This window comes from Artibeus jamaicensis, unplaced genomic scaffold (genome assembly GCF_021234435.1).
Source record: "Artibeus jamaicensis isolate MK-2021 breed Jamaican fruit bat unplaced genomic scaffold, CSHL_Jam_final contig_464, whole genome shotgun sequence".
Lineage (NCBI taxonomy): Eukaryota > Metazoa > Chordata > Mammalia > Chiroptera > Phyllostomidae > Artibeus > Artibeus jamaicensis.
Window position 1 is genome coordinate 1,488,830 of NW_026521842.1, and position 22,041 is coordinate 1,510,870.

The 22,041-nt window shown below is 47.4% G+C and overlaps 1 protein-coding gene across 10 annotated transcripts in view; it reads left to right on the forward strand.

Moving 5' to 3' along the window:
- The window catches only part of ANKRD11 (ankyrin repeat domain containing 11), a 243,221-nt gene that overhangs the window by 211,352 nt on the left and 9,828 nt on the right, over positions 1-22,041 (forward strand). For 7 of the 10 annotated variants that reach the window (XM_053666583.1, XM_037142310.2, XM_053666584.1 and 4 more), the window contains 5 exons: positions 6,873-7,043; positions 7,251-7,454; positions 10,969-11,111; positions 13,498-13,645; positions 14,104-20,708. In XM_053666583.1, the coding sequence (XP_053522558.1) occupies positions 6,873-7,043; positions 7,251-7,454; positions 10,969-11,111; positions 13,498-13,645; positions 14,104-20,708 (7,271 nt within the window). Of the gene's footprint in view, positions 1-6,321; positions 6,416-6,872; positions 7,044-7,250; positions 7,455-10,955; positions 11,112-13,497; positions 13,646-14,103; positions 20,709-22,041 lie in introns of those variants that run through there. The other 3 variants (XM_037142314.2, XM_037142313.2, XM_037142315.2) reach the window with 2 other exon arrangements.

The window sequence follows — 22,041 nt, forward strand, 5'->3', positions numbered from 1 at the left end:
TCTTCTTCTACAAAGGCATTTGGGACCAACGAAGGAAGGAAGATTCTTTGTATTTAAAATTCTCTTATTTCCTCCAGTTGCAGAAAAGGCATGATTCTGCAGAATATCACAGCCTCTCTCAGGACCCCTTACAGGTGCACTCCAGCTTCAGCGATTTGCTGGGAAGACTCTCAGGGCACTTCTTGTAGTCCTACTCTTGACCATAACTGATTACAGTGACAGGACACAAAGCAAAGGCAGCTTCTGGCCCTTCCCACAGAGTCTCAGGACTGTTTGCATCCACAGGTTTTGAGGACACTTAGAGGAGTATAGTCCTCTAAGTAAGAGAAGGCCATAGAGGGGAGGACACAAGAGGGGCACAGGAGCCTGTTTGGATGCATCCTGGTGAACACTGTGAGACTTTGGGTATATTTTTTAACTTGTGTGTTGTTCATTGCTTTCATGTATAAGTCTCTAAACCGTGAGGAGTTTATGGCTCTGATGTATGAAGTTGTGGGGGGCGGGCTCTCAGCAAATGTTTCCGTCTGCTATTGGGAGGAGTCTGCATCAGGACATGGCCTCTCCACCTGTGTGATTCCCAGAGCTGTGGTCAAAGACTTGTGTGGGTAGGCCCAGAGATTAGCAGGATTGATGACATGGTTCAGGGGTGGTTGTAAGTTTGAATTAATGATCTTTCTCTCTCTTTTTAAAAATTCTCAATATGCATTGGTGTAGTGAAGGGATGGGCAGTGGTTGGGAGACTGTTGTCTCTCCCAACTGTTGTATAATATTATGCTAATATTACTTATATTCTGGCTTGCTGGTTGGGATAACCCTCATTGAATTCCCATGAGCTGGACCTAATTGCTTCCTTCTGGGATGAAGATAAAGACCAAAGAAGAAGGGACCTGCTGAGTTACACAGAGCTCCTCTTTTTAAAATGATGAATGATGGTAACTTCTAAAAAAAAGAAATTGATACAAATCAGGAAATTGGAAGGAGAAGCTAGTCACAACTGCAGCCTAAGTATTAAACAACTCTACCATGCTGGTTAAGTGGGAGCTTGAGTCCTTGGGTATTTCATCTTGTTGCATTTGAAAAATTTGGATGTAATGCTTAGGTAATGTGACAATCCCTCATGCAAGTCATTATCTAACTTTTTTTTTAACTCATTACCTAATTTGGATCATCTGTAGTGTATGGACTGTCCACAAATTAGGCTTCTCAGTGTAAAGTAATGGATTTCATGACTCTGAACACGAAGGTTAGGCCACATGTTTGGTATAGAAGGCCTGCTCTGGAGGCCAGGTGAGGTACAAGGGCAGCAGCTTCGCCAGTACTTCACTCCACTCACTGCAGACTTGAGTTTTACCTGACACTATATTGAACTTTGTAGTTTCACAATAGCACCTCTAAATGCTTTCCCATGGAGTAGAGTCAAGGTGGTATTGACATCTTAGGATTTTATGGTGGGTCACAGAAGTTACGGATTTCTCTCTCAGCAATTTGGTAGACTGTATCTCCTGGAAAACCCCTCTGCTGGAAAAGCCTAGGAATTGGAGATGGTGAGTGAGAAACATAACAAATGAACATCTAAAGTCCTCAGTGGCTGAGTATAGTAAGAGTTGAAATTCATCTCTGACCTGGCCCTCGCCTGCAGGTCTGCTGGGGTGGCAGTGGACATGCCAAGGGCCTCACAAGTTCATCCCAATGGGAGAGGCCAACCCTGTGGACACTTTGGGCCAGAAGACACCATTCCTCACTCAGCTAAGGCATTTGTCTCTTCCAGCTGGTGTCTAGAGGGTGAGGGGCTTTGAGAAGCCTCCTCAGAGACTAACCTACCCTGCCCTCTCTGTAGGGCTGTCACTTGGATGTGTGCTGCCTTATGCTTTTGGAAATATCTTGTGCTCCCTCCAGGACTAGATCAGAGACAGGCATCTGTGCACCTTCCTGGGACCCAGAGTTCAGACCAGTATCAGTTTCCAGTCAGAACTACAGACCATGGTGAAGGAACCATCCTGAGAGAGGTTCAGCCCCAGGGACTTCATGCCTTTGTATGATTAGAGAATGTAATAAAAAAGAAAATCGAAAACATGAGCAGAGAACAAGATACTGTCCAAAAAAAAAAAGAGATCATGTAGATTTTTAAAAAATATAAAATGGAACATGGAAATGAAAATTGTCACTGAAATTAAAATTTAGTAGGCAGATTATATAGCTTACAACATAAGAAAGAACCAGTGAACTGCATATTAAAGCTAAAGAAATTGCCTAGACTTAGGCATAGAAAGAAAGAGAGACAGGAAACGCAAAAGATAAGATGCATGTGGGCAGTAGGGGGAGCTCAGGTGCAATGGTAGCTCTTAACCAAGGAGAGAAGTGGGGGCACTGGTGCTCGGAGAAGACAGAGAAATCCTCTTGTCTGTGAAAACAGGAGTCCTTAGTGGAGGGAGTGTAGTGCATTATCTACAGGGGGAAATACTTACACATGTAAGCATTTTGAACTGTACAGAAAAAATTGTTAAGAATAGCCAAATAGAGGAGACATTGCCTACAGATAGCAAGCCAGCCTCCCAATAATATTTTGGAGGCTGGCACCACCCCACAAAACTGGACACTCCTGACTGACTGGGTCTAATGGGGAATCTTCCCCTAGATGCTCACTCTGTGTCCCTGCTGCCACAATTGACTGTAACTCGGGTCTTTTCTCCAGTGGATGCATCTGGGTTCTGTTGGAGAGTGATACTCAGTTGCAAGATGTGGACACTGGACACTAACTCCCTCACACAAAGGTCCCTCAGCAACATCTGCCCTTGAGAGCCCCCAGTCTCCTGGGAAAAAGGCTTCGTTCTAGTCAGACAGCTGCAGTAAAGAGCACAGAAGGAGCATGTTCTAGAAGGGGTAAGATGAGGAGGAGAAAGGACTTGAGTAGGAAACTGGTGATGACCTGGGGATGGTGGGGATTCTTGCATTTGCCAGCTGGGTGATCACATATCAAGAAGGTCTAATAAAATTTTCACCAGTTCAGAGACTATAAGTAAACATGCACAAGCACTGTAGAGATCCAAGGGATTGTCACGTCACCATGTTTTCCTAAAGATGCTATAGGGGGACCGGCCAGGCTCATGTGAAACCATCTGTCATTCATCAGCCTAAGAGGAATGCCACAACTAACATTGGAATACCAGGAACATAGTAAGAGTGAGGAAGACAGCAGACAGGCTTGAGGGAACAGGAAGCAAGAATCCAATAAGAAAACAGCCCTGCTCTGGCTGTTAGGATCTTAGGCCCAACTGTTTCCCGCCCGTGCTTTTCATCACTCCTTCCCTAGAACTCTGCCTCTGGCTGTCATCCACCCTCAGAGTTCTTAAAAGCATATGGAAGCTGCAGACCATAGTCCCTACTCTGCAAACCTACTCCCTCACCCCCAAGTCTAAGCCTGGGGGACATTTCATAGACCAGCTTGTTAGAGCCACACCCTCGACCTGCACTTGCTGCTTGGCTGTCACATGAAACTACCAGTCTTCCACTCTGCAACTTGTCATATGTCATTTGGAATTCATGTAAGTTCTACTTTGTTTCCTGTTCGATATTACAAACAAAAAACTAGCAGAATGCCAGAAGAGGTTGCCAGTTACCCCAGGTATTCCTCCTCTTGTCCTGTATCCAGCATTGTGCTAGCCAGTGATGGCATGTTGCCCACTTGGGATAAGAGGCAGATTTTACAGCCTCCCACCTCTAAGGGGTTATCTCACCTGGACTGATCTCTGGGTTAACCCTTGCCAACAGGACACAGTAGGCCAAGAGGTCTGTAAGGAGGGCAGTGAGACTGCTTCTATATAGCATGTAACAACACCCTGTGTGCACGTTGACCCTCAGCTCCATGGCCTCATTTAGGCTGGGTCAGCATGGAGAGGCTCCCTTTGTAGGCAGGGCTTCCACAGGCAATCCCTCTATCCTGAAACTCACAGCCTAGTCAGACTCAGACTTCTCTAGATACTGGAAAATATTGCTTTGGAAAATATTTTACCATTGAGAAATTGGCATCTTAGATCTGATTACATTTTTTGGTTTTTCCCTGTGTTAGGAAACATAAATACACTATTTAAGCCCAGGGAAGTCCGTGTGAGAAGGCTCTCTTTCCACATGCGGAGAGAGTGTCTGAACCCTTCCTTTTAGCATCATTGACAGTTGCTTACAGCTCAGGGCCGTGGGAGAGAGGGAAGACACGATCCAGTCTTCGCTGAAACTCAGTGACAGCAGAAGCAGAGAGAGGGATGGTGTTAGGGTGTGGTGCTAGAGAGAAGCTGTGAGCATCCCACACACAGTGCTGTCTCCACACGCCATCTCTGACCTTAGTCCCTTTCTGAGACTACAGGCCAGGTGCCATTTGGTCCTGCTCTGCAGCCGGAGACAAATTCTGTTGCTGCAGAAAGCCCTCCGGGTAAAAAGCCACAACTGTTCAGCCTCCACTTTCAGGAAATGTAGGGTGAGCTTCTGAAGGTCTCTCTCCCACTTCTGTGACCCCTAATGAGTCCACTGCCTGCCTTGGCTCTTGAATACAGTGGCTTTGGTACCTTCTGCTTGATTCCTGTGGCATCTTAAAGTCATTGTCATTGTCACATCTACCCTGAAGACATGCCACTCAGACCCTCCCCTTAACCTACCCTGGGTCCACCCAGCAGCCCCAGCATCTGCACATAGGAGAGAAGCAACGCTTTTACCAAATGTCACCCACAACCAGGAGTTCTCTACACTGCTTTTCTCAGGTTTTACTTTCATCCCAGTGAGTTTCCTGTCTTCATGACTCTAGGTGAGGGGGAAGCAGTGGCGCTCTTGAACTGTGTGTGCTTAGTTGGGGCATGGTGGACAAGAGACCCTTACAGGCTGGAAGCTAAATGTTTGAGACGAAGCAGTGCCTCTTGGGAGATTGGGCAGAGTGTCAGACGCATGCATGTGCCTTCTGCATTCCTGCAAGGGGACTACAGTGAACATTGAGAACCCTGTGCTGGAAACACCTCCTCAGTGGTGGAGCATCACCGCCCTGTCCATGGAGGGGTGCTGGTTGGTTTGTGCCTCTGGAGAACTGCCATGGAGGTGGGTGCAGCCTTCCCACTGGACTTTTTTCCACCGTTATTTGTACCTTGGCAATGGGAAGCTCCATTATCTTTATTACTGGAATATGTCACATACACAAGCAGCAAATACCCAAATGGGAAAACGTAGAGAAGACAAGCCGAGTGTGGGGTATGTGCAGAGATTGAAACACTCAGCTGTGTAAGAGCATTTAAACCAAATGCCCAATTTGTATATTATGACATCCAGTCACTTTCAAAGTAGGGTGTAGCTTCTTGGAATTTAGTGGAGTTACTGAGTCAGAATTAGTTTGTCATCCTGTGCAGAGGCTTCCTCGAAGGCCCTTGCTACTGGAATGTACCATGAGGCCCTGCTGCTTGGAAAGAAGGTTGTAGGTAGAATGGGGGGCACATAAACCAGAGTTCATCAAAGAACATTTTTTCCTGGAATTTAACTTCCTCAGACTTTTGCTTATGAGTTGATTAAAAACTGTTGCTGGGGATGGTGACCTGTGGTGCCTTAGTGCTCACCTCAGTGCATGAATCAGCATTCTCACCAAGCCAATTTAGCTTTTAAAAAGACAATTTAAAATAGTTTTAAAAAACAGTGTATGGATATGGAAAATTCTCCTTAAGGAAATTTAAAAATGATGGACATGTTTGTGAGGCCTAAGGTGGTGAATTGTAAAAGGGATATTGTTCTGGGAGGGAGTGGACAGGGTGGACATGTGATCTGTTTAGTCATTGTTTCACAGATGTCACCACTTCTCTAGGGTCAAGCCCTGGCCAGGGGGCCAACTGAGTGGCCTCGAGAGGGGTCCTTGGATATGCTGAGTGGGAATCAAGGGAAACACCCCTCTGAGGAGAGTTTCAGAGGCTGGCATCTCTCCTTCTGCCTGCAGCTTTGCACCCCATGACCTAGAACACTGTGCAGTTTCTTGGCTCTGAATAGGGTCTCCACCCCAAGAACATGGGCTGTGGGGGAGGGTGGGTTCTGAGGTTCTTGATGGACCCCAAATTTCCCTTCAGTAGTAGTGCAAGGTGAAGGAAGAAGGCAAACTTTTGGCTCCTGGAATTGGGGGTATCTTTTCTGTCCTGCAGCCCCTGCCTCTTTTAAAAGAAACAGCACATGCAGTCTGTTCAAGATTGACAGGGTATTTTATAATGGGTGAGATAGGTGGAGGATTTGCTTGTTACAAGGAGGCTGAGACGGGATGGCCGCGCTGTTCCATCGTGTCTTGTTAGTGCTCTGTGTTGATGCCTTTAGATGCCTCCAGCTCAGTCCATGTCGTGGTTCAAGGCGGGTTCGCTCCTCGAAGCGCCATGGCATGAAATGGAGGTGCCTAGAAGCAAGAAGAAAGGTACAGTACTGCAAGTCGGCCTTGATCTGTTTATGTATTTCTAAACTATGTTTGCCATTTTATGTCTGTACTGTTTGGAGGTGGGACGGGAAGGAAGACTTGAATTATAGAAACATGTATTTAATAGATGGAGACCTGTCCTGTGTGAGCCAGGACATTGGTGATCAGCTGTCCCACCGTCTCGCACATAATGGGTGGTTTGGGGAGGCACCTGGAGCGAAGTAAATGGTTGGTGGGGGCCACAGCTTAGCAGGCTTCATTGGCTGATAACAAGGTGTTGGAATTGTATCTCACGTTTACTACTGGAAGAGGTGATGATGGGCAGCAGGAGTGCTGCCAACTCTGTTCTTTCCCTTCTGTGAGATGGGAAGCAGGGCCTCTGAAATGCCAGCTAAGACTCTAGGTTCTGAGGACTCCATGGCATGAAATCTCCCCCCTCTCCTCCACCATCTCACAGAGAAGCAGGGTCCTGAGCGGAAGAGGATTAAGAAGGAGCCTGTCACCCGGAAGGCCGGGCTGCTGTTTGGCATGGGGCTGTCTGGAATCCGAGCCGGCTATCCCCTCTCTGAGCGCCAGCAGGTGGCTCTCCTCATGCAGATGACAGCTGAAGAGTCTGCAAACAGTCCAGGTAAGCCCCCGGGTTGTGGGTGGTGGGTGTTTTCTGGGACTGGAGAGTCTTTCTACATGGAGATGGGTACCTATGCAAAGGCATCTGCTTTCCCTCACAAAAATAGCCCAGGCCTTGGAGGTTTCTACAAAGCAGGCACACCCCCAGGCCTGGCCTCACTGGCTCTACCCCTAGTAATGCTCTGCCTGTCATTTCCTTGGCCTGCAGTAGATACAACACCAAAGCATCCCTCCCAGTCAACAGTGTGTCAGAAGGGGACGCCTAACTCTGCCTCAAAAACCAAAGATAAAGTGAATAAGAGAAATGAGCGGGGAGAGACCCGCCTACATCGAGCTGCCATCCGAGGAGATGCCCGACGTATCAAGGAGCTCATCAGTGAGGGGGCAGATGTCAACGTTAAGGACTTTGCAGGTGAGCACTCATAGCACCCAGGAGATGGCAGGGCAGAGGGGAGCCTGCAGCAAGTTTAGCCTCACATCACAAGAGGATGTGAGGCTGGCCTCCCCAGAGGTGTGGAGACCTCTGGCCAGGTGTCATCATCCTGGTAGTAGTTGCCTTGCACCTGGGATCAGCATGACAGGAGCAAGAGGCAGTCCCTGGGACCATGTAGTTCTGTGGGTGTGTTCTAGGTGCATGGCGCAGACCTATACTCTTAACACTAGTATAATTTGCCATTTCTGAGGTGGAGGAATTGGTGTTTCTTGGAAAGTATTTCATACTAAAATAATTTTGTTCTTCATTATTTGTAAGACAATAGAGGAATTTTTTAGCTGTTTACTCTGCTGAAGTATGTAAACCCCAATTCTGTACTAGAGGATTCATTCTTCCTGGCTCCTTGGGGTAGGAGAGTGTCTCTGGCATGCTTAAGAAGAAGTTGTGTTGTCCAAGGACACCTTCCCATGTCCCATAGGAGAAATTTCACCTATGGGACAGGGAAATTTTACCTATGGGACATGCTGATGTAGGGCCCTGTGATTACAGTTCACTTGCTTCTTTTTTGCATAAAATACTTCCATTATGCCATGGTGCATCGTCACCAGATTTGAGTTGGTTGTTGAAGGTGAATGAGAACATAAGATTGGCAAAGCAGTCTTCATGCAGAAAACTTGATTTTTTTCCTGTTGCCCTACTTGATAAGTTACCTGACCAAAACCTAATTTTTTTTTGTTAACTATTTACTTTTTTTTATTGATTATGCTGTTACAGTTGTTCTATTCCCCCTTTATTCCCCTCCACCCTACCCCCCATCCCCACCATCACCCCCCCTTTAGTTTATGACCATGTGTCTCAAGTCCTTTAGATTCTATATTTCCCATGCTATTCTTGCCCCCCCATCTATTTTCTATCTACTGTCTATGCTACTTATTTTCTGTACCTTCTCCCCCCTTCTCCCTCCTCCCACTCCCCTGTTGCTAACCCTCCTTGAGATCTACATTTCTATGTTTCCACTCCTGATCTAGCTGTCCTTTTAGTTTGCTTTCGTTTTAGGTGTGGTTGTTAATAACTGTGAGTTTGTTGTCCTTTCACTGTTCATGTTTCTTTAACTTCTTTTTCTTAGATAAGTCCCTTTAACGCTTCATATAATAAGGGCTTGGTGATGATGAACTCCTTGAATTTGATCTTATCTGAGAAGCACCTTATCTGTCCTTCCATTTTAAATGAAAGTTTTGCTGGATAGAGCAATCTTGGTTGTAGGTCTTTAGATTTCATGACTTGGAATACCTCTTTCCAGCCCCTTCTTGCCTGTAAGGTCTCTTTTGAGAAATCCGCTGACAGTCTGATGGGGACTCCTTTGTAGGTGACTGTCCCCTTAGCTCTTGCTGCTTCTAGGATTCTCTCCTTCATTTTAATCTTGGCTAACGTAATTACGATGTTGCCTTGGTGTTTTTCTTCTTGGGTCCAACTTCTTTGGGACTCTCTGAGCTTCCTGGATTTCCTGGAAGTCTATTTCCTTTGCCAGATTGGGGGAAATTCTCCTTTATTATTTGTTCAAATAAGTTTTCCACTGGTGGCTGTGCCTTTCCCCTTCTGGTACCCCTATAATTCGGATGTTGGAGCGTTTAAAGATGTCCTGGAGGTTCCTAAGACTCTCCTCATTTCTTTGAATTCTTGCTTCTTGACTCTTTTCTGTTTGGCCATTATTTGCTTTCTTCTGGTCCACTCCATTGATTTGAGTCCCAGTTTCCTTTTCATTGCTATTGGTGTCCTGTGCAATTCCATTCATTTCAATGAGTTTCGCCTTCATATATTTGTCTAATTTGTCCGTATAATCAACCAGTTCTGTGAGGATCCTGATCACCAATTTTTTAAACTGTGCGTCTGTGAGTTTTGCTATTTCTTCATCGCTTAGATTTATTTCTGGGGCTCTGAGATCCTCCTGCGCCATTCTTGGTCTGTTCGGGCCCTTTAAGTGTGAGAAGCCGGCGGCTTGGATTCCCAGGTCGCTGGGTTGTGACGCTGTATGTGGGGGCGTGGCCAGAGCGGGAACAACACCTCTGCCGCTTCTCACAGCTGAGTGCGGAGGAGCAGTGCCGTAGGTGGTTCACCTGGGCCGGGCCACTCAGAGTCGCTGGGTTATGACGCTGTATGTGGAGGTGGGGTCAGAGCAGGGAAATGGCGGCGCCCTCCACTGCCGCTTGCCGTGGGGACCTGCCGGCCTGGTCCAACCGCCCACTTCCTCGCCTGTCCACCCTCGCACAAATGCGCGACCTCAGTCAACACGCAGCCCCCGGCCCGGCTGTCTCACCCGAGGTCGCTCGCCTGGTTGCTCGCTGGGTCGCTCACTAGGTCTGACCCTGCGTCTGGATTCCGCGGGCCTGAGTGTGTCTGGCCGAGTCCTCCTGTGCAACCCTGCTCCGCCAGCCGCTGGTTTCGCCCCTTACCGGTCAGGTTGAAGAATTTGTTGTTAACGGACTTCCGAAAAGTTCAATTTTCCATGTTCTGGCTGTGTTTTCTGTTGCTAATATTTAGTTTTCTCTAATCTTGGTTGTGGGAGAAGGCACGGCACATCCACCTATGCCTCCATCTTGGCGGAAGTCCTCCCCAAAACCTAATTTAACACCTTTTTTTTAAAGCAGTTTTCCTAAATCAAAAATTTTCTCAAGAATATCCTTACAGTTTTATTCTTAATAGCAAGAAATTGAAAACAAGTGTCCAATAAGTTCATGTATAAATAATTTGTGATATATGCATATAATATTCCAATAATTCTAATGTACATACATAAAAAGGAAAGAGCTTCTGTTGTTTTAGTTGGATCATTGAAGTACTTCCTTAATTTTTAGTTTTGATTTCTTCTCTATTGTAACACATGACATTTTTCTATAATGCATGACTTTATTTCTAGATCCCATTGCTCTGTTATCTCTTGTTAGCACATTTTCTAGTACATTATTACAACCTGCCTTCATTCAAAATTTCTTTGCTGTTGTTGTTGTAGTACTAAATCAAGATTTTCTTCACAGCACCAGAGTTTGTGTCCAAGGGAGCAGGCCCTGTTTGCACATTCATGTGTGTGGCTACTCTACCTGGTAGCCAGCCGATAGGCTCTGGGCTACTGCCAGTTAATTCTCCCTGTGTGTCTTCATTGGTGTTCCAAAATGGGAGTTTTTTCCTCCCCGTGTATTGATGGATGAGCCAGGCTGAGGCTGCCTCTTATGATGCTGTGTTCACCAGTGCTCCACCCTTTTTCTCAGGATTAATTCTGCAGGTGGTTAATCTGTAGGGTTAACAAGCCAGATCTCCCTGAGCAAACGAGACACCACAGTAATGCACATTCAGGCCTTCCCTAGACCTCTAGCCTTTCAGTTCAGAACAACACTCTCCAGGGCTTTGTCCTGTCATCAGCATCCTTGGAGTGTTGTCTTGAGACAGGAGTGACATTCCTGAAGATTAAATAACATATGTCCTAAGTGTTTGTTTCCAGGCTGGACTGCACTGCACGAGGCATGTAACCGGGGCTACTATGACGTTGCCAAGCAGCTGTTAGCTGCAGGTGCAGAGGTGAACACCAAGGGTCTGGATGATGACACGCCCCTACATGATGCTGCCAACAATGGGCACTACAAGGTAGGTGTCCTGTCTGACTTCCACGTCATTCATAGCTTTAGTCTCGGTCCTCATTGCCCTTCATATTTGCTGGGTGAAGGAGAAGTGAGTCCTTGTCCCTCACCAGAGCTGTCCTCTCTGGCCAGCCCAGCTTTCTCCTGATCAGTCAGCACCTAAATGGCTTTTTGGACTTCTGACAACCAGTACCATCTGCAGTGTGTGAAAGGGCCCTGCTTTAGCCATGCAGGTGTAGTTGGATTTTAGTAGGTGAATGATCATACGCATGGGAAGCGGGGGCCTTGGTGATTGCTACTGGACCCTGTCCTTGTTCCTATGGTCCTGGTAGACTAGGAAGGCCTTGACTGATGCAATACTTAGAGCTGTAGCCAGTCCAACAGCAGTAAGTACCCTAGTGCATTGTTTCCCCTGAGAGCACAGGGCCTCCTTGGGGAAGTGACTGCTTCCAGGTTTGAAGCAGGAGGTTTATGTGATGTGCCTGGTGGATCTTGGGCTGTCAGAAAGCAGGGCAGTCACAAAGATGAGGCATTCTTGCTATAATCATTAGCAGAGCCACCTTGAAGAGGCCCTTGGCCAAAGAAGGCACAGTTGAGCATGGTAAGGATGATGTCATCAGTAGACCAGAACATACCATGGCTGTTTAAATTCACAGTGCTCCTCATGGCCGCTCTGCCTGGTATTTTAGCAGATACCAGGGAACCAGTAAGCATCAAGAGTATTATGAGTATAATTTGACAAATCACTGCAGGGGAGGGTGTTCTGAATTAAAAGATTTCTGAGACAACTGGAGAAATCTGAGTACTGATTATATATTTGATGTTAGGAATTCCAGTTAACTTTTTAGGTAAGATAATGGCATTGTATTTTTTTGTTTTTTAAGAACCCTTTTAGAGAAATAATAGTGAAAAAAATTAATGAAATGTTTCTGATTTGCTAAAAAAAAATACCTGGAGAGGGCAGGTGTGGGTTACATGAGTCTGGCTATGAGCTGGTAGGTGATGAAGTAGGGAAGAAGGGGGTCATCATTTAACTCTCTGTACTTTTGTAACTGTCATTTTAAAACTTTCTATTATGGAAAATACCAAAGACTGTGGAAACATGGTAAGGGAGGCCGAATAATGGCCCCTCAAAGATATATCCATCCTGATCCTGGAACCTGTGACATGTGACCTCCCATTGAAAGGGGACTGCAGGTGGAAGGAAGGAAAGAAACATGAGATGGAAGATGATCCTGGATTATTCGGGCCAACTCAGTGACCTTCAAGAGTCCCGACAACAGAGACCCTTTACAGCCGGGTCAGAATTGCAAGTAGAGACAGAAGGGAGGACATGAGGGAGACCTGACTTGTGCTGCTGGCTTTAGAGGCATGGGCCATGGCCAAGGAATGCAGTGGCCTCCCGCAGCTGACATGGCCTTCAGCTGGCTGACAGCAAGGATCAGGGAACCAGAGTCTGTCCCCTTACCTCCTGCCACTGCAAGGAACCTTACATGCATGGAAAGGAAGGAGCCAATCCCACCTACCAGCAGGATCAGTGGGGCTGATTTTGAACTTCTGAGCTGCAGGATATTGTAAGACGAAGGTGGTGGTGGTTTCTTAGAGCAGCAATAGGAGGTTGTCTAATGAAGCAGTAGAAACTGTAACTACTGAATGAAAATAGAGTGTGTGAGTAACAAGAGTTTATATGTTTTTGTTAAAGATTCTTACGCCATACTCTCTGGACAAAAGTTGAGACTGAATTTAATGTTTGTGCTGCTTGAGTCCAGTGAATCAGCTGTCCTGAGCAAAGAAGTAGAGGTTGCTGATTATAAACAGTTGAGCAGGGCTGTTGAAATGTCACTTTGAGTGTTTCTGTCATTCACATGACCATCCATACCCATGTAAAATAAACAATTAAGAGATAATCTTATTTTCAGAAATAAATGAAAACATAAACCTGCTTGAAGCTTGGTCTTTGTTTTCTCTATTATGTAGACTCCCTCTCCAATAAAAATCTACACCCTAAACTGCCAGAACCTTTTCCATGAGCACTGATCCCTGCTGAATGGTGAGCTCATTATTGGCAGAAGGGTAGAGCCTATGTGAGATGATTCTGGGAAAGCGGTCAACTCTTCACGAGGGAAGAGGTCATCTGTGGGAGTTGGGACTGTTCTACCTGTAAGAGAGCCTGGAATGGGTGCCAGGACTCCGTTGGGGTCCTTCTTGTGGAAGAGGCATGGTCTAGAGACCTTACCAGAAAGTGCTGTGCACACAAGTTCCGGCCCTCAGCCTGGGGACTATTCTGTGATTAAGCTCAAGGTTCTCTGAACAAAGTACAGTTTTATACAGGCACTGTAGCACAGTCAGCATTTCTCAGAACACACCCTCACACGTCTGCTGCTGTCTTACAGGTGGTGAAGCTGCTGCTGCGGTATGGAGGGAATCCTCAGCAGAGCAATCGAAAGGGCGAGACACCATTGAAGGTGGCCAACTCCCCGACCATGGTGAACCTCCTGTTGGGCAAGGGCACCTACACATCCAGTGAAGAGAGCTCAACTGGTTAGTGGCTGGGCACCAGGCCATGTGCAGGGTGTGGTCGGGAGCACGGTGTGTGACACTGTGGGGTATAGGCCTCACAGTACTACTGTGATGTCAGAGGCAATGTTGGCTTTCAACTTCATATCAACACAGTGTCTTAGCCTCCTAGACACCTGGCACATACAGGGACTTCTGGACACTGAGGACCTGGTGTTTCAGTACCAAAAAGCCTGCAGGCTTATCCTGATGTGCCACCCTGTCTTTGCACAAATCTCCCTTTGGTTTCCTTTGGCCTGTGGTTGGCCTAAGAGTTCACTCAAGTGAAGTGCTTCTCTGGGGGGCTTCCTATCCCATCCTAGGGGTGACCAAGTGCTTGCTGAGGTCTTTCCCCAGGTCACCTCTGTAGACAGCTTTCCCCTGTTCATGTCTGCAGGTATTTTGAACTCGACATCTGATATCTTTTCCCTTATTTCCAACAGAGAGCTCAGAGGAGGAAGACGCCCCGTCATTTGCACCTTCTAGTTCAGTTGATGGAAATAATACAGACTCTGAGTTTGAAAAAGGCCTAAAGCATAAGGCTAAGAATCCAGAGCCACAGAAAACTGTGACCCCTGTCAAGGATGAGTATGAATTTGATGAGGATGACGAGCAGGACAGAGTCCCTCCAGTGGATGACAAACACTTACTGAAAAAGGAGTACAGAAAAGAGACTAAATCAAATAGTTTTATTTCTATACCCAAAATGGAAGTGAAAAGTTACACTAAAAATAACACGATTGCACCAAAGAAAGTGGCTCATCGCATTTTGTCAGACACCTCAGATGAGGAGGACATTAGTGTCACTGTGGGTACAGGAGAGAAGCTGAGACTCTCAGCACATGCAATATTGCCCAGTAATAAAACACGGGAGCCTTCTAATTCCAAGCAACAGAAGGAAAAAAATAAAATGAAAAAGAAGCGAAAGAAAGAAACAAAAGGCAAAGAAGTGCGGTTTGGGAAAAGAAATGACAAGTTCTGTTCCTCTGAGTCAGAGAGTGAGTCCTCAGAGAGTGGAGAGGATGACAGGGACTCAGTGGGGAGCTCTGGCTGCCTCAAGGAGTCCCCACTGGTGCTGAAGGACCCCTCCCTGTTCAGCTCCCTGTCTGCCTCCTCCACCTCATCTCATGGGAGCTCTGCCACCCAGAAGCATAACCCCAGCCACACAGACCAGCATGCCAAGCACTGGCGGACAGACAATTGGAAAACCATTTCTTCTCCTGCCTGGTCAGAGGTTAGCTCCTTATCAGACTCCACAAGAACGAGACTGACCAGTGAGTCTGACTGCTCCTCTGAGGGCTCCAGTGTGGAATCACTGAAGCCAGTAAGGAAGAGGCAGGAGCATAGGAAGCGGGGCAGTCTGCAGAGCACTCTGTCAGAAAAGAAGAGCTCCTTCCACCCCAGTGTGGATGGCGCCATTCCCAAGCTAGACAAGGAGGGGAAAGTGGTCAAGAAACACAAAACAAAACATAAACACAAAAACAAGGAGAAAGGGCTGTGTTCAGTCAGTCAAGAACTCAAATTGAAAAGTTTCACTTACGAATATGAGGACTCCAAGCAAAGGTCAGATAAAGCTATACTTTTAGACAATGACATTTCCACTGAAAACAAGTTAAAAGTATTAAAGCATGATAGAGACCACTTTAAGAAAGAAGAGAAACTTAGCAGAATGAAGTCGGAAGAAAAAGAATGGCTCTTTAAAGATGACATAATAAAGGTCTCCAAAGATGAAAAGCCACTCAAGAGAATCAAAGACACAAACAAAGACATAAGCCGGTCTTTCAGAGAAGAGAAGGACCGTTCTAATAAAGCAGAAAAGGAGAAATTAGTGAAGGAAAAGTCTCCAAAAGAGGAAAAACTGAGACTATACAAAGAAGAAAGAAAGAAAAAATCCAAGGACAGGCCCTCAAAATTAGAGAAAAAGAATGATTTTAAAGAAGACAAAATTTCAAAAGAGAAGGAAAAGACTTTCAAAGAAGATAAAGAAAAACCCAAAAAAGAAAAAACTTACAGGGAAGATTCTGCTTTTGATGAATATTGTAACAAAAGTCAGTTTCTGGAGAATGAAGACACCAAATTTAGCCTTTCTGACGATCAGCAAGATCGATGGTTTTCTGACTTGTCTGATTCATCCTTTGATTTCAAAGGGGAGGATAGTTGGGATTCTCCAGTGACAGACTATAGGGACATTAAAAATGATTCTGTGGCTAGACTGATCTTGGAAACGGTGAAAGAGGACAGTAAAGAAAAGAAGCGGGAAAACAAAAGCCGGGAGAAACGAGACTACAGTGAAAAACGAAGTGACAAAGATGCTTTCTTTAGAAAGAAAGACAGGGACTATCTGGATAAAAACTCTGAGAAGAGAAAAGACCAAATTGAAAAGCATAAAAGTATACCCAGCTATCTTTCAGAAAAGGACAAAAAGAGGAGAGAGTCTGCTGAAGGTGGACGAGACAGAAAGGACAGGGATCTGAGCGACATCTGCAGGGACAGGAAGGACACTCTGGAGAGTGCCAAGGAGCGGAAAGATGTCAGAGTGAAGGCCGAGGAGGCATACAGGGAGGATCTGAAGGAGTACGGCTGTGAAAGCATACTCAAGGACAGGTCTGACTGTGACTTTGGGAAGAGTCTGGAGCCTTGGGAAAGGCATCATCCAGTGAGAGAGAAGGAAAAGAAAGATGGCCTTGAGAAAGAAAAGAAGGAAAAAATAAAATTAGAAAAATACAAAGATAAGTCCAGTGACAAAGATAAAATTGAAAAATCTATCCTTGAAAAATGTCAGAAGGACAAAGAATTTGATAAATGTTTTAAAGAGAAGAAAGATACTAAAGAAAAACATAAAGATACGCATAGCAAAGAGAAGGAAAGAAAAACATCTCTTGACCAAATTAAAGAAAAAAAGGAGAAGAGTTTCCCTGGAATTATCTCAGAAGACTTCTCTGAAAAAAAAGATGAAAAAAGGAGTAAAGAGAAAAGCTGGTATATTGCAGATATATTCACAGATGAAAGTGAAGATGAAAAAGATTATACAGCAAGTGGATTCAAAATTGGAGAGGCCAGTGAAGTGCAGAGGGCAGACAGCCTCCAGGAAAAAGATGACGGGAGGGAGCCATACCCCTCAGACAGACACCGGAAGCACTCTGCTGATAGGCAGCACTTGGAGAAGCAGAAAGAACTCAAAGAAAAGAAAAAGGAAAAAGGAACCATGGAAGGGGGGAAAGACAAGAAAGAAAAGGTCTTTGAAAAGCACAAAGAGAAGAAGGATAAAGAATCTACAGAAAAATGTAAGGATAGGAAAGACCGAACTTCAGTGGATTCTACTCAGGAAAAGAAAAACAAACAGAAGCCTCCCGAGAAGGTGGAGAAGAAGCCCTCTGCTGAAGACAAGGCCAAGAGCAGGCATAGGGAGAGACCAGACAAGGAGCACTGCAGAGAGAGGAAGGTGTCAAAAAGTGCCGAGGTAGAGAAGAGCCTTCTAGAAAAGTTGGAGGAAGAAGCTCTGCATGAGTACAGAGAAGACTCCAATGACAAGATCAGTGAGGTGTCCTCTGACAGTTTCACGGACCGAGGGCAGGACCCAGGCCTGAGTACCCTCCTGGAGGTGTCTTTCACAGAGCCTCCGGAGGAGAGAGTCAAGGAGAACTGCCCACAGGAGAAACTGAAGGAGAAAGAAAGGCATAGGCACTCTTCATCTTCATCCAAAAAAAGCCATGATCGAGAGCGAGTCAAGAAAGAAAAGTCTGAGAAAAAAGAAAAGACTGATGACTACAAGGACATTGGCAGCAGGAAGGACTCTAGCCAGTATGAAAAAGATTTCTTGGATGCTGATGCTTATGGTATTTCTTACAGTATGAAAACTGACATAGAAGATGAATTAGATAAAACCACTGAATTGTTTTCTACTGAAAAGAAGGATAAAAATGATTCTGAAAGGGAGCCTTTCAAGAAAATAGAAAAAGAACTAAAGCCTTATGGGTCTAGTGCCATCAACATCCTAAAAGAGAGAAAGAGACGAGAGAAGCACCGAGAGAAGTGGAGAGACGAGAAGGAGAGACACAGGGACAAGCATGGGGATGGGCTCCTGAGACATCACAAGGATGAGCACAAGCCTGCAGCCAAAGACAAGGACAGTCCTCCAAGTTCCTTTAAAGATAAGTCCAAGGATGAAAGCCTGAAACTCACCGAGACCAAACTGAAGGAGAAATTCAAGGAGAATCTAGAAAAAGAAAAAGGTGACTCTGTAAAGATCAACAGTGGAAACGATAAGTTACCACTGTCCAAAGACCCCGGTAAGAAAGATGTCAGGCCTAGAGAGAAACTTCTGGGAGATGGCGATCTGATGATGACCAGCTTCGAGAGAATGCTTTCCCAGAAAGACCTGGAGATTGAGGAACGCCACAAACGACACAAAGAAAGAATGAAACAGATGGAAAAGATGAGGCACAGGTCTGGAGACCCTAAGCTAAAGGAGAGGATGAAGCCAGGTGAGGATGTGCGGAAGAAGAGTCTGGATGTCCCTCCAAAGAAGCCGCTGGGGCTGGATCCTGTCCTTAAAGACAAAAAGCTCAAGGAATCTGCTCCTGTCCCACCAGCCCCTGAGAATAAGCCCCACCCAGGACCAGCTGTGGATGCCAGAGACTGGTTGGCAGGACCTCATATGAAAGAGGTCTTGCCTGCTTCCCCCAGACCTGACCAGAATCGGCCCACTGGGGTACCCACCCCTGCATCCGTGGTGTCTGGCCCCAGCTATGAGGAGGCGATGCACACACCGAGGACCCCATCCTGCAGTGCTGATGACTATTCTGACCTCATATTTGACTGCACAGATCCCCCACCCGTCTCCAGCACTGCTGCCAGTGCCTGCTCCCCCTCCTTCTTTGATAGATTTTCTGTGGCAGCAAGTGGGATTTCAGAGACCCCAAGCCAGACTCCTACAAGGCCTCTGTGTACAAACCTTTATCGTTCAGTCTCTGTTGATATCAGGAGGACTCCCGAAGAAGAATTCAGTATTGGGGACAAGCTGTTCAGACAGCAGAGTGTCCCTACTGCATCCAGTTATGACTCACCAGGCCAGCACTTGGAGGATAAGGCCCCTGTGCCCCCAGGTCCTCCAGAAAAGTTCACTTGCTTGTCCCCGGGGTATTACTCCCCAGACTATGGCATCTCCTCCCCCAAGGTGGACACTCTGCACTGCCCGCCTACAGCTGTAGTCACCACCACCCCTTCCCCAGAGGGTGCCTTCTCTGGTTTACAAGCAAAATCTCCCACCTCGCACAGAGATGAGCTGTTGGCTCCATCCATGGAGGGGGCCCTTCCCCCCGACTTGGGCATTCCCCTGGATGCCACAGAGGACCAGCAGGCCACCGCCGCCATCATTCCCCCTGAGCCCAGCTACTTAGAGTCTTTGGACGAGGGCCCCTTCAGCACGGTAATCACAGAGGAGCCAGTGGAGTGGGCTCATCCCACTGCCTCGGAGCAGGGGCTCTCTTCCAGCCTGATCAGGAGTGCCCCTGAAAACCCTGTCAGCTGGCCAGTGGGGTCAGACCTTATGCTTAAGTCTCCACAGAGATTCCCAGAGTCCCCAAAACATTTCTGCCCTACCGAGTCCCTTCACCCTGCTGCCTCTGGGCCCTTTGGCACCACAGAGCCCCCCTATCCAGTTTCCTCTGTCTCATACCCTCTGTCAGTCCCTGAGCCAGGACTTGAGGAAGTAAAAAATGCCTCAGTGGAAACAATTCCAGCCACCATCTCCACTGCAGAAGAACCAGCCCCTTTCACCCCTTCCTCCAGGCTAGAGTCCTTCTTCGGTAACTGCAAGTCACTTCCTGAAGCACCCCCTGATGTGCCCCCAGAGCCTGTGTGTATGACCACTGTGGCTCAAGTGGAGGCTCTGGGGCCTCTGGAAAATACCTTCCTGGAAAATGGCCACAGTCTGTCTGCTCTTGGCCAGGTAGAGCCAGTGCCCTGGCCTGATGCCTTCCCCAACTCTGAGGATGACCTGGACCTGGGGCCCTTCTCATTGCCAGAGCTTCCTCTGCAAACTAAAGATGTTTCTGGTGTTGAAACAGAACCCATAGAAGAGAGTCCTCTTGTTCCTCCAGAAAGTATGCCTGCAGGGGCCTCTGTGGTCCTGAATGGTGGGGATGTGGCCGCATCAGCTGCGGAAGAACAGCTCCTGCTGCCTCCTGACCAGGCAGCTGCCCGGCTCCCTGCCGAGCCTGAGCCCTCAGAAGGGCCAAAGCCAGACATGATTCTGGAAGCTACGGTGGAAGCAGAGGCTATATCGGAGGGGAGGGCCCCTGAAGCCTCCGACTCCAGCCTGGGGCTCACGCCAACCACCCCAGAGCAGTGTCCGCCAGGTAGTGGAGATGAAGCGGAGGGCCCAGATCCCTTGGCAACATCCCACAGCACACCTGAGCCCTCTGAGGATGGCCCTGCACAGACGCAGGTGATGAATGGGGCCGGCCCCCATGACAGTGCTGGGCATGAGGGGCCTCCAGGAAGCATCCAGCCTGAAACTACAGAATCAGACCACAGACCCACAACTGAAACCCCAAAGGCCCCAAAAGTGGAGGAGATACCCCAGCGCATGACCAGGAACCGGGCTCAGATGTTGGCCAACCAGAACAAGCAGAGTTCACCTCCCTCTGAGAAGGAACCTGTTCCTGCCCCCACCCCCAGAGTGAAGGGTAGAGGCTCTGAGGAGGAGGACCCCCAGGCCCAGCACCCACGAAAACGCCGTTTCCAGCGCTCCAGCCAGCAGCTACAGCAGCAGATGAACACATCCACGCAGCAGACACGGGAGGTGATCCAGCAGACGCTGGCCGCCATCGTCGATGCCATAAAGCTGGATGATATTGAGCCCTACCATAGTGACAGATCCAACCCGTACTTTGAATACTTACAGATCAGGAAGAAGATCGAGGAGAAGCGGAAGATCCTCTGCTACATCACCCCGCAGGCGCCCCAGTGCTATGCTGAGTATGTCACCTACACAGGCTCCTACCTCCTAGACGGCAAACCACTCAGCAAGCTGCACATCCCTGTGGTGAGTGCCAAGGTGGGACCACAGCCCACAAGGGTGCCAGTCAACCTGGGTCAGAACCCTGTCTGCTGTGGACCTGAATGCAAATGCCAAGCCACTGGGATGCGAGAGCTTGGGCTGGGTGTGGTGCCATTGTGGGACCACCCTCCAACATGGAGGTTCATGTGGACAGTCCCATTTACTTTCTGTCATTCATCATTTTTCCTATGTCAGCTCCCCATCCAGTGCCTGATCGGGTCACTGAGTGCCTGTGCCCTCTTGACTGTCACCAGTTCCTTCTCTGCTGTGGCCATGCCCTGCAGGCCTCCATTTGCTGCTCAGTCCCTGGTTTCCCCATGTCCTCCTCACCTGGGGCTGGCTGACCAAAGCTCCCACCTCCATGTTGGGCACAGCTACACAGCAGTCCCCCTCATGTAGCTCAGTGTCTTCTCTCAAGTAGCCCTTTTTTTCCACAAAAAGTTTTCCTCTTATGAAAAATCTGCACAATTACTACAGATAGTCACCGAAGAACCTTGACTCATTTATACCAGTATTGGTCTTTATAGTTCCTGAGTTTCCTCATTCTGTTCTCGCATTCCTTTGTATTGTCTTGAGGTCTTCATGGTCCTCATATAGGCCATGTCTTGCAGGTCTGTGTTTGGGTTCATTTTTCTTTGCATAATCCAAGGAATTATAAATCATGCCACAGCCAGCAGTTGTCTTGCCACCACCAAAATGGGTTCTGAATCCACATACGAAGATGACATCTGGTGTGGTCTTGTCATTTTGGCTGATTTTTCCTGATTTGTCTTAGGTACTGTTGCCTTCCCAGGGTGAAGGATATCAATGTCCATTTGTTTCTGCTGAAGTAATCTGTTGTTGATGAACTTCCCAGTCTGGAGAGTTAACTGTCATTCATGATGCAGCTGATCTTCAAGCAGCCAGGGAGAAAAAGCTCCTCTCAACTCATTTTAACAGCCAAGGCCTCAATGAGGATGTACTGTACGGCTCCAACCGCAGCCCCTCACCCTTGAATCCCGCTCCATAACTCTTGTCCTGGTTTCCAGTGGCTCCATGTTACTGACCTGAGGCCAGGCCTCAGCTCTCATCACACTGGAGCCCTGAGTGACTCTAGCACCTTCGCCACTTCATTAAAGCACACCCATTTTAGGCTTCCAGGCTCCTCTACGTAGCAGGTGTGTCCTCAGCTAGCACCTCACCTGCCTCTCAGCGTTGCTCCCAGGGCCTCCATCTCCTTTTATCCCACCCCTTTCCCTTGGTGGCTCATTATCCACCTCATCCTGATGACCATGTCTATGCAAATGTGACACACCTAATCCACACCGTGCACACTACC